The 12,916-nt window shown below is 46.5% G+C and overlaps 1 protein-coding gene across 5 annotated transcripts in view; it reads left to right on the forward strand.

Moving 5' to 3' along the window:
- Positions 1-12,916, forward strand: part of LOC127582866 (protein AF-10-like) — a 194,933-nt gene that overhangs the window by 89,900 nt on the left and 92,117 nt on the right. For all 5 annotated transcript variants that reach the window (XR_007958177.1, XM_052038465.1, XM_052038466.1 and 2 more), the window contains one exon: positions 11,694-11,789. Coding sequence is in view for 4 of the 5 variants with exons in the window: in XM_052038465.1 (XP_051894425.1) it covers positions 11,694-11,789 (96 nt within the window). In the remaining variant the exon portion in view is untranslated. The remainder of the gene's footprint in view (positions 1-11,693; positions 11,790-12,916) is intronic.

Genomic DNA, 12,916 nt, shown 5'->3' on the forward strand with positions numbered 1-12,916 from the left:
CCCTCCCTGTAACATTGGTGATGAGCTGCAGTGGTTGGCACGCTCTTAAAACATCATTTGTAAAACTGAAGTGCTTGATTATGTCCTTGCACCCTGTTGAACCCCACAAGCCTGCTCCCACCTCATGTCCCGTCCTGTATGTTTCCTCCTTTGCATCCCTCTTACATCCAGTCTGCCAAATCCTCAACTATTTCAAACCACTTACCCCTTAAAAGCCTGAAACAAAATCCAAAATCTTCAAACCCCTCCCCCCCGCAACACTCTGTATTTGATATTTAATGTTTATATTTAATATTTCTGTGGGGTCTCTTTAACTCCCACCAAAAGGCACTATATTAGTCTCCTGCTTTCTCTCGAGACACAAGAGACTGCAGATGCTGGACCCTGTGGCAACGAACAGTCTGCTGAAAGAACCCAGTGGGTCAAGCAGTCGACAGAATCCTCCTGATGCAGGTTTCAACCCGAAACGTCGACAATTCCTTTCCTCCCACAGATGCTGCTCGAGCCACTGAGTTCCTCCAGCAGATTGTTTGTTGCTCCTGCTTTCCCTCCTCTGGAGCTGTGGGATTAGAATCCCTGCACTGCATAAATGAAAGTTGTTGCAGATTCTTCAGAAGAAGCCATGCTTCATCTCAAGCTGAGCTCTGAATGAACTTAACCAGGCAGAGTCCTGGGACATGTAACAGTGTGTGTAATGCTTTACAGTGCCAGCGACCTGGGTTCAGTTCCAGCCACTGTCTGTAAGGAGTTTGTACGTTCTCCCCTTGTCTGCGTGGGTTTCCTCCGGGTGCTCCGGTTTCCTCCCACGTTCCAAAGACATATGGGTTAGGAAGTTGTGGGCGTGCTATGTTGGCGCCGGAAGCGTGGCGACACTTGCGGGCTGCCCCCAGAACACTCGACGCAAAAGATGCATTTCACTGTGTGTCTCGATGTATATGTGACTAGTAAAGATATCTTATCTTACACAAAGGAAGGCCATTCAGCCCCTGGAGTTCATGCTCGTCTTTGTAGCTCATCTGTTCAGTCCATTTTCCCTCCTCTTTTCCCTTGTCTTACAAATTTTCTCTGTCCAATGCATATCCAATTCCTTTTTGAAAGTCCTGACTGACTTTGTCTTCATCAAACAGTGAGTTCCCGATCATTATTGGACATAAAACAAAGTTTTACTCACAACCCCATTTTAACTTTAAATCTGTATCCCTTAGCCCTTGTACAGTTGGCTAATGGGAACAGCTTCTTTCAGTTTCACAAACCACTCATGTTCTTGTCCACCTCTGTCAAGAGTTGTCTCTGTTCCAAGGAGAACATCCCCATCTTCTGCGGAGTAACCTTGGAGCTGAAGCCCCTCATTCTTGGCGAATTTCTTAACTACTTTATTAAGAACCTTCACATACTTCCTCAAATAAGGTGACCAGAATTGGACACAATACACAACAAAGGTTCCACATAAACTCCCTGAGTTTAAATCTCTGCCTCTATATAATGGCCTTTGGGATCCTGTACACTTTGCCAACTGCTCTCTCAACATGCTCTCACTTTCGGAGATTTATGTAATGTGAATTGCCACATAAGCTATCAGAATATATGATCAAAAGTTGAGTCAAAACAGGTAGGTTTTAAGTAAAACCTTAAAGGAGGAGAGAGAGGTGAAGAGACAAGATGTAGAAGGAGAGAATTTGAGAGCTTAGAGCATGGTGGAGTGATCAAAGTCTGGAATGTGGCAGATCTGGCCATGACTTGCCTTGCTGAAAGTAGCATCACAACTTTTTCCTAGCTTTTCGTGTCAAGGTGTTAGGTGTTAAGAATTACAAGGGATTTTATTAAAGTAAGTCGAGAGTAAATGTCACTACTTGCTCTAGAGTACACATGTAGAAATGTAGGTTTCAAGGATCTTAAAGGGGAGAGAGAGTGAGAGAGATTTAGGGAAGGAATTTCTCCCCCTTGCCAGTGATGGAGCAGACAAAATCAGGGTCATAGAGAGATACAGCACAGAACAATCACCCACTCATCTACACTAATCCTCCATCAATCCCAATTCTTATTCTCCTCACCTTCTCATCAACTCCTCCCAGATTCTACCACTCATCTACACACTGGGACGTTTTGCAATGACCAATTAACCTGCCAACCCGCACAACTTTGGGATGTGGGAGGGAAACCAGAGCACCCAGGGAAACCCACGTGGTCACAGGGAGAACGTGCAAACTCCACGCAGAAAGCGCCCAAGGTCTCTAGTACTGTGAGGCTGCGGCTCTACCAGCTGTGCCACTGAGCTGGAGGTTAGGTTTAGAGAAGCTCAGACTTGAGGAGGTTATTGAGAGAGGAAGGGACAAGACATTGGAGTGATTTCGAAATGAAGATGAGAATTATGAAATTGAAATGAGCCAGTGTGCACAAGTGAGTGCAGGGTTAATGGATTTTTGTGAGTATGGATACGTTAGCATGCAGATTTAAGTCCGAGTAAGTTGAGAATGAAATCTCAGAGAGAATTAGGGCTTTAGGCAGAAAAACATGAATGTTAAATCATAAATTATGGTAGAGCCAAGAGTTTAGGCTGATAGATTTTCAGACAATATTCTTTCTGTGTACAGCAGGAAGGGCCTGAGGTTCTTTTCAGTTAATTCTCTATAGAACAACTCCAACTTGTGTTTGTACGTAGATTCAAATGCTTCACAGTCGGGGAATGAGAGCAGGCATCAAGATGTTGAAGCAGAACTGGGAAGGTTGTTGGAAAATTTGCTTAAACAAATAAGAGCGGGATAGTGGGCCTGGAGCTGACTGTTTAATCTCTCCTGGATCTGGCACCGGAGTGTCATCTTATGCTGAAATATCCACAGTGGAACCAGAGTCTGTGTGTATCACCTCTTTGAGATTTAAGTTAAATATCTCTGCCTGTCGAGTTGTATGTACATGAGGAAGAGCAAGGAGTTCAGGTCTCGAATCAGGTGAATAAGATATCTAAGCAATATTATTTATCTTCCCTGATTTAGAAGGATCTTCCTCCGTGCACCATTTTGCTGCAGACTCTGCCAACAGTGACTGAATGGAATCATAAAAAGGTATAGCACATAGTGAGGTCCTTTTGCCTGCCCATTCCCAAGGCAATATTTAGGTTAACCCAGCTTCCCAACTCTTGGCGAGTGGGCTTACGGTTTACAGCACATCAAGTCCTCCTGCAGATACCCTCTAAATAAGGGAGGGGTTCTCTCTCCACTCCCCTTTCAGGTAATACCCTCATCCCCCATACTTCTAATTAGTCTTACGTGATGGCAGCTGAAGTCACAGCCACCACTGATGGAACAATTAAAATGACGGACATAGAATCATAGAGTCATACAGCATGGAAACAGGCCCTTCAGTCCAAATGGTCCATGCTAACCAAGATGCCCGACCCAAGCTAGTCCCATTTGCCAGTGTTTGGCCCATAACCTTCTAAATCTTTCTAATCCATGTACCTGTCCAACTGTCTTTTAGAAGTTGTTATGGTACCTGCCTCGACCACTTCCTCTGACAGCTTTAAGATCACCCCTCAGTCTCCTATGTTCTAAGGACTACGTGGAAGACCAGAACTCAACTTACTCAGTTAAGATGTCGGGTGTTAAAAGTGACAAGGAGTTTCGATATGGATAAATTGATTCCACAGGCAGGAAGGTTGGTAAAAAGAGGACAAGATGCCAGTAAAGTTGGGGTTTAGGTATTTATTTTTTAGGCATCGATCTGGATTGCATATCTTGTAAAGATGAAGGAAAAAGATTCAAAGATTCATTAGTAACTGTTGAATCAGGGGAAACCTTCAGCAGGTCCAGCAAGAAGAGCAGGGTTGTGGGAGGGGGTTCCAACTGAATTTCTCTTTTGGGGAGCTGGCAAAGGTTCAGTGGCCTGATGGTGATGAGGAGGCGTACAGGAGTGAGTTAGATTTGGCTGGTTGAGTGGTGTCGTAACAACAACCTCACACTCAACGTCAGCAAGACCAAGGAATTGATTGTGGACTTCAGGAAGGGGAAGTCAGGAGAACACACACCAGTCTGCATTGAGGGGTCAGTGGTGGAAATGGTGAACAGCTTCAAGTTCCTGGGCGTCAATATCTCAGAGGATCTATCCTGGGCCCAACACATTGATGCAATCACTAAGAAGGCACACCAGTGGTGCTACTTCATTCAGAGTCTGAGGAGATTTGGTACGTCACCAAAGACCCTTGCAAATTTCTATAGATGTGCTGTGGAGAGCATTCCTACTGATTGCTTCACCGCCTGGTATGGAGCCTCCAATGCACAGGATCACAAGAGGCTGCAGAGGGTTGTAGACTCAGCCAGCTCCATCATGGGCACAACTCTCCCCACCATCGAGGACATCTTGGTGCCTTAATAAGGCAGCATCCATCACTAAGTTTTGAATCACTAAGGGTTGAGAGGGTTGAGAGCTTCAAGTTCCTGGGAGTGAACATCACCAACAGCCTGTCCTGGTCAAATCACGTGGATGCCACGGCCAAGAAAGCTCACCAGCGCCTCTGCTTCCTCAGGAGGCTAAAGAAATTTGGTTTGTCCCCTTTGACTCTCACCAACTTTTACCGATGCACCATAGAAAGCATCCTATCTGGATGTATCATGGCTTGGTACAGCAACTGCTCTGCCCAGGACCGCAAGAAACTGCAGAGAGTTGTGGACACAGCCCAGCGCATCACGGACACCAGCCTCCCGTCCTTGGACTCTGTCTTTACCTCTCATTATCTTGGTGAAGCAGCCAGCATAATCAAAGACCCCACCCACCCGGGACATTCTCTCTTCTCTCCTCTTCCATTGGGTAGAAGATACAGGAGCCTGAGGGCACGTACCACCAGACTTAAGGACAGCTTCTATCCCACTGTGATAAGACTATTGAACGGTTCCCTTATACGATGAGATGGACTCTGACCTCACGATCTACCTTGTTGTGACCTTGCACCTTATTGCACTGCACTTTCTCTGTAGCTGTGACACTTTACTCTGTACTGTTATTGTTTTTACCTGTACTACCTCAATGCACTCTGTACTAACTCAATGTAACTGCACTGTGTAATGAATTGACCTGTACGATCGGTTTGTAAGACAAGCTTTTCACTGTACCTCGGTACAAGTGACAATAATAAACCAATACCAATACCAATACTAAGGACACTCATCACCTGGGACATGCCCTCTTCTCGTTATTACCATCGGGGAGGAGGTACAGGAGCCTGAAGACCCACACTCAATGATTCAGGAGTAGCTTCTTCCCCTCCGTCATCAGATTTCTAAACAGTCCATGAACCCAGGAACACTATTTCGTTATTCCTTATTTTTTGCACTATATTTATTTTGTAAATTTAGAGTAATTTTATGTCTTTGCACTTTACTGCTGCTGCAAAACAACAACCTTCACAACATACGTCAGTGATAATAAACCTGATTCTGATTCTGACATTGCCATGTTGTGCCAGTTCTTCAAGGCATTTGTCTCATGAATTGGAGAGGGGGATCTGAAACCTTTGTCCCCACCCTGGTTTCCTCCCCTCCCCTCCCGCTGAAGATGTGTTGATCCCAGGAGATAGGTTGCCAGCTGTCACTGACCTCACACTGAACCTGCATCCAGATGTGAAAGGACATAAAAGTCACCGGCCACAATCCAAACCGGGGCCTAGGCTGATTGAAGGAGACTCTGGAGGATTACCGGTTGGACAGAATGTCCTCTTCCTGTGTGGAACATTCTTTGCCATATATTACCTTGATTCGCCTGCTGCTTGCCTGTTGGGTCAGGTCTGCGTTTCATGCCTCATAGATTGTTGTCTGACAACAATGCTCTATGCCACCTTAGTGTTAGTGTTTAATTACCAGCATCACCATTACCACTTCTCTAAAGCTTCTCAATAACTCAGCACCCTGCCACTTCTTGGTATTCCTAAGTGCATTGTTGACATTTGCAGTCACGAAACCCTTCCCCACATTCCGTTTCAGTTGCCTAGTGCTGGCCAGAACAGTTTCAGAAGCTGACTGACCTTTATTCGGAATACCAGAGTTCTGGGTCCCAGCCACTGGAAGCAAAGCTGGGTCAGGTTGTGTAGATCAGAGAGCCAGTATAATGATTGAAGGGGGGGGGGGAGAGGGGGTTGCCAGCCACTCGCCTGGGAGATCCACTGCCGTTACTTGACTGCTCTTCATTGTCTCATTTGTAATCTCGTGAGTTCATTCTTCCCCCCAATGGGGGTGTGAAGAGGCTGCCTATGATGGAGACACAAGAGGCTGCAGATGCTGGAATCTAGAGCAACAAACAAAATGCGGGAGGAACTCAGCGGGTCAGGCAGCATCTGTGGAGGGAATTGGACAGTCAATATTTCAAGAGTCTCGACCTAAAACATCGACTGTCCATTTCACTCCACAGATGCTGCCTGACCCACTGAGTTCCTCCAGCATTTTGTTTGTCGCAGTCTTATGGGGGCAGGTTGGGGATCAACTCTAACCTTTTGGTGCCACTTTACACTACCTTGTGGCTCTTAATGGAATAGCCGTGGCCTCTTGTTCAGTTGCAGTTCCTGGAATTAAGTCACAGCCTTGTTGTAGGAGTCGGTTTCAGCCTCTTTTGGGCCTCTTTTGGCTGTTTTGTGGGGTTTAGTTACAGCCTCCTGTCTACATACTCCTCTCCTGGAAACCATTTGCAACCTTTCATGGGCTGTTAGTTTTAGCTCCTCTTGGGTGCATTTTAGCCTTCTTGTGAGGGTAACAGTTCTGCACACAACTGATTCCCAGTAAGTGCAAGGAATCATGTTGATTGGGACTTTGTTTGGACTTAGTTAAGTGCACTGCCATACAATGAACTTGCCAAGTCACACTCAACAGCCACTGCTCCATCAGTGTGTTTAAAAAAGAGGCCAACCTCTTCCTTCATGCTGTAACATTGCATTCAATGTTTTAAATCTTCAGAAGCAGTATCTGAGTTCCATATGCTGCACAGTCTACCCTTGTAACTTGAAGACCTGCATGGTGCGTCTTATGCACAATCCTTCCAGAATTACCTCACTGTCTGCCACACAGGGTATGGGGATTTAGATATTAGCAGCTGCATTTCCTACTTTACAACCCTTAAGAATTCTTTGCCATAAAAACATTGCATGAACACAAGACTTTCTCTCATTGTCTTGATTCAGCCTCTAAATATGGGTGCCAGTGTTGCTTTTGCCTTGGGGAGTGAAGTTGGGGAGAAGTATGAAGCAAGGTTGTTGTTGGCCTGGTGGGAGGGCTTTGGTGCCTGCCCAGTACAGAGGCATGGAGGACCAGACAACAGCGGAGAGAGTAGGATCTTGTCTGTTTATGTGGGAGGGACAGTTTTTGCCTGATGGTGGGGAGTCTCTGACATGTCTGTTGGTGGAGCAGGGGTGGGAATTTTGTCTGATAGCAGAAGTGAGGAGAGGATGGGTGAGGGGGAGCAATGTTTTCTGGTGGGGGTGAAAAGCAAGACCTAGTCCTTTCCTGCTCTTGGGGTCCACAGCTGGATGTTTGTGTAAATGGGTGGATAGAGGTCTAACCCAGGAATAAAATTAAAATATGACCTGACCAGAGCCACGCCCAAGGAGGTAATTTGTTCCCTGCCAAACCTACCTGGGCCCCTTCCTGCAGTATAATGAAACAGAAAGTGCTGCAAATAGTCAGGGCCAGTCAGCGTGTGTGGAGCGAGGATCAGGGCTAATGTTTCAGGTCAAAGACTCTCATCAGAACTGCAGCAAATGGTACAAATGGTGTTGGCCGAGGGAGGCGCACTGATTGCAGATGATCTGTCTGGAAGAGTGCAGCATGGAAACAGACCCTTCAGCCCAACTTGTCAATGCCAGCCAAGTTTCCCTCCTGTACTAGTCCCGTTTGCCTGCATTTGGCCCATATCCCTCTGGACCTTTCCTATCCATGTATCTGTCCAAATATTTCCTATCCATGTATCTGTACCCATCTCTATCACTTCCTCCAGCAGCTCGTTCCACATCCCCACCACCCTCTGTGTGAAAAACTTGCCCCTCAGGTCCCCTTTAAATCTTTCTCCTCTCAACTTAAATCTATGCCCTCCAGTTTTATATTCCTCTACCCTGGGGAAGAGACTGTGACCATTTACCTTGTCTATGCCCCTCATGTTTTTATAAACCTCAAGAAGGACATCCCACAGCCTCATACACTCCAGGGATAAAAGTCCCAGCCTATCTAGCCTCTCCTTATAACTCAAGCCCGGTAAATCCTTGTGAATCTGTACTGCACTCTTTCCAGCTTAATGACATCCAGAACTGCACGCAGTACTCCAAGTGTGGTCTAACCAAGGCTTGTACATCTGTAACATGACGTCAAAACTCTTGTACTGAATGCCGTGAGCGATGAAGACAAGCGTGCCACACACCTTCTCCACCACCCTGTCTACTTGTGTTGCCACCTTCAGAGAACTATGTACTTGTACCCCTGGGTCTCTCTGTTCTATGTAAACAGGAGATAAAGGAAGACAAAGGGCCCTTTACATTCCGTCACCTGTCTGGCCAAAGTCTCTGAAACTGCTGCTCGGCATTCCCCTTGCCCCTGTCTGGCTCCCAGTCTATCATTAGAGACGGATTACTGTGATTAATCAGTCCTTTTGTTGGGATGGTACAAGGTGGACTGTTTTCATAAAGCAATTCCATTCATTTTAGTGTTTAAAAGTTCAGTGAGCATTCGTATTAACTGGAGTGAATCAATAATTTATAGACGGAAATGAGCTGAGAAATGTTTTGCCTGAGTTGCCATTAATGCCTGTTTTTCCATTCTCCTGACCCTGTAATTCTACCAGCACTAGCTCTGCCAAGAGCTGACTTGTCAAGTGTGCGCCCCTTTTGAGTGCCAGCAGGCTATTTCACTCCAGAAGGTATGGCAGGAATACTGGATGCTCTTAAGCATGCACACACTTTCCAGGGAGGGAGTCCCTGGATAGCAACCAGTAGCAAGAGCCCTGACAGCTTCCCTGGCAAACCCTACTTCCCAAAGCAAAGCCAAGTCAGAATGTCATCCCTCTATGCTCAATGTCTGCTGCCAAAACTCTCCTTGTAAAATAAGTGGTGACAAAATAACATCTTCTTTTACTTATTCAGTTTTGGGACCTGAATGTTATTGGCAATCCGAGCATCTATTGCCCATTTTTAATTGCCCTGGAGAAGGTGCTGATGAGGCGCCTCCTTGAACCGCTGCAGTCCTTCTGGTGAAGGTGCTCCCACAGTGCTGTTGGCAAGAGAGTTCCAGAATATACACCCAACGGCGGTGAAGGAACGGAGTAAGGATGGTGTGCGACTTGTAGGAGAACCTGCAGATGGTGGTGGTTCCATGTGTCTGCTGCCCTTGTCCTTAGTGGTTGAGGCCACAGGTTTGGGAGGTGCTGTGGGAGTAGTCTAGGTGAGTGGACGCAGTGGATTTTGTAGACGGTACACGCTGCAGCCAGTCTGCGTCGGTGGTGGAGGGAATGAATATATAGGGTTTGGATGAGGTGCTGCTCAATTGGACTGCTTTGTCTTGGATGCTCATAGAAAAATATAGTATGGAAACAGGCCCTTCAGCCCACCACGGCTATCCTGACCATTATACCTATCTATACTAATCCCACACCTGCATTAATTCCATATCCATGCCCTGCTCATGCAAGTACCTGTCCAGATGTCTTTCAAATGTTGTTACTGTTCCTGCCTCCACCATCTTTTCTGCCATTCCAGATACCAGCTACTCTTATGTGTGAAAAATTTACTCCTTTAAACCTCCTCCCTCTCACCTTAATACTGTGCCCTCCAGTTTTGGGCGCCCCTATTATGGTGAGCTTCTTGGATGGTGTTGGGAGTTGTTGGTGCTGCGCTCATCCAGCCAAGCAGGGAGTATTCTATTACATTCCTGATGTACCTACTAAGCAGAATACAGCAGCGTGCCTGGGTTTCTTCAGCAGTGTTCTCACCCACCCTGCAATCAGGCTTTATGGGTTTGTCCCATAAGGAATGGTTAAAAAGACCGGGCCTGTGTTATCTTGAGTTTCGAAGAATGAGAGGTGATCTCATTGAAATTTGATAAATTCTGAAAGGGCTTGACAGAGTAGATGTCTAGGACCAGAGAACCTGAGATTGGCCATTCAGGACAGAGAAGAAATTTCTACACCCAGAAATTAATGAGTCTATGGAATTCTCTGCACAAGAGTGTCGAGGCTCAGTCACTGAGTGTGTTCAAGGCAGAGGTCAGTAGAATTTTAGATATGAAGGGAATCGGGAGGTATGGGATTAGTGCAAGAAAGTGGGGCTCAGGTAAAAGATCAGCCATGATCTGAATGAATGGCGGAGCAGGCATGAATAGCTAAGTAGTCTACTCCTGCTTCTATCGGTGAACTCCCTGGTTTGTTGTAGCGTCACACAGCACTGAAACAGGCCCTTTGGCCCATCCTGTCCACACTGACTGTCAGGTACCTGTCTATACTAATCCCATTCACTGGCACTTGGTCTGTAGCTTTTCCTGCCTTGGCAATTCAAGTGCTCATCTAGAAATTTCTTAAATGTTCTAAGAGTCCCTGTGTCTACCCCCTCTCAGGCAGAAGGTGAAAAAAACCACCTTTCTATCCCCTCTAAACTTATTACTCCTTACCGTAAGACTATCCTCTGGTTACAGGCACCTCTGCTATGGGGAAAAGACTACTATCTATCTGCCTTTTCTTTGCATTTGGACACCTCTTGGTCCCCTTCAGCCTTTTCCACTCCAGTTATACAGAGCCCTGGTGAGACCACATCTAAATTGTGTGTACATACACAGAAGGAAAGAGATATTTAAGAGGCAGTGCAATGAAGGGGCACCAGGTTGATTCCCAAAATGGTAGGTTTGTTCCATGAGGAGAGATTAAACAGACTGGGCCTGAACTCACAGCCCCTGGGAGCTGGGTTTGATTTTGACTTCAGGTACTGTCTGTGTGGAGTTTGCACGTTCTTTCTATCACTGCATGGGTTTCCTCTGGATGCTACTATTTCCTCACTGTGTCTCTGTGCACTGGTAGCTACTGCAACTTCTCCCTTGTTGAGGTAAGTAGCAAAGAGAACAAGAATCAAAGGAGAGTTAATGGATATGAGTGAGAGAGAATAAGTTGCAGGGATTCAGGGAAATAAGGAGAGGGGGAGATAAGATATAAGATATCTTTATTCGTCATATGTACGTCAAAACACACAGTAAAATGCATCTTTTGTGTAGAGTGTTCTGGGGGCAGCCCGCAAGAATCACCACGCTTCCAGTGCCAACATAGCACACCCACAACACCACGCTTCCAGTGCCAACATAGCACGCCCACAACTTCCTAACCCGTATGTCTTTGGAATGTGGGAGGATTCTGGAGCACCCGGAGGAAACCCACACAGACACGGGGAGAACGTACAAACTCCTTACAGACAGTGGCTGGACTTGAAACTGGGTCGCTAGCACTGTAATAGTGTCATGCTAACTGCTACACTGCCCATGGTGGGAGTGTTCTGCTGCAAGCTTGTATGGACTCGTTAGTTGAACGTGTTGTAATAAATAAATACAGCCGGCGCATTGAACAATTTTGAATTCTGATAAAAGGTCACAGGCGTGAAATGTTGACTCAGTTTCTCTCTCCACAGAAGCTGCCTGACCTGGTGAGTATTTCCAGCTGTCACTTTCTAGTGAAGAATTTTATTTTTTGTTTTCCAGAGCCGAAAGGACAGGGAGCGGCCAAAGCAGAAAGTGAAGAAAGCTGCAGAATCTTTGAGCACGGTTGTGAGCACAGTCACTGTAACAACAGAGAAGGTAAGTGAATGCTGACAGTTATAATTAACAGCCCTTGGGCTTGTAATATTCAAGCCCGAGTCAAACGAAGACATGCTCCTGATTATCAGCACAGTGCACTGGAGTTTACACACCTGGTGCTCACCTTCTGAGGCCTTGTCAGGCTGTGGTTTTTGTTGCTCAGGCTTCACATCAAGCTCTTTGTTCTGCTCCTGTTTTCCAGCTGTTCCCCAAACCCTTTGAGTGCTGATGTGTACATGTGCCAAGTGTGTTCCTTGTGGAATCGCATTCCATGTATCGAAGTATCTTTTCTTGTTCCTTCATTGCAGCAGGCACCCGCTGGTGGAGTGGTGATGTCCCAGTGAACTGGTCCCAGTGATTTCCTAGTGACCCACCCCCAGCAGTGTCCCAGCGAATCAAGCCAGCCACAGATAGTGTCAATATGAGCTGCCCCCAGCAGTGTCGTGGTGAGCCATGCCTTGATGGGGTCCCAGTGGACAGCTCCCGACAGCGTCCCAGCGAGTCACCCCATCTGCCAGTGGCGTCCCAGTGAGAAATCCCCGGGAGTGTCCCAGTGAGTTGGTCCATCTGCCAGTGGTGTCCCAGTGAGAAATCCTCTCCCAGGAGTGTCCCAGTGAGTTGGTCCATCTGCCAGTGGTGTCCCAGTGAGACATCCCAAATTGTAAGCCACCCCCAATGATGTCCCAGTGAGCCATCCTTCAGTGATGTCCCAGTGAGCCAGTGTTCAGGTATCACACCATCCTGATCCTCAGCATCCACACACTGCTATTCCTGCTCCTTCACTTCTCCCCTCCTTTTGCTTCCGAAACCTCATCTCTTTTTTTAACAACGGTAGCACATTGCAGACAGAACAGAAGGACGTAATTCCTATGAGAGTGAGGAATTTCACATCTGGGGTGAAATATCAAGAGCTCCTGGGATTCTACAGATACAGTGGGCCATCCAGGTGTAACACGAGATTGTTTTGCATTGGGAATGCCTTTATACTGTTTGTAGAGTATCTTTAGTGTCATCTGTTGCTCTATGTGCCACTATGAAATTTGGAAGACTCCTTGCAGACGTGGAATATGCATACAATGCCCCGATTTAAGACAAACTTTAAAAATGCTTAAAAAGAAAAGGTGCCC

This window comes from Pristis pectinata, chromosome 25 (genome assembly GCF_009764475.1).
Source record: "Pristis pectinata isolate sPriPec2 chromosome 25, sPriPec2.1.pri, whole genome shotgun sequence".
NCBI lineage: Eukaryota > Metazoa > Chordata > Chondrichthyes > Rhinopristiformes > Pristidae > Pristis > Pristis pectinata.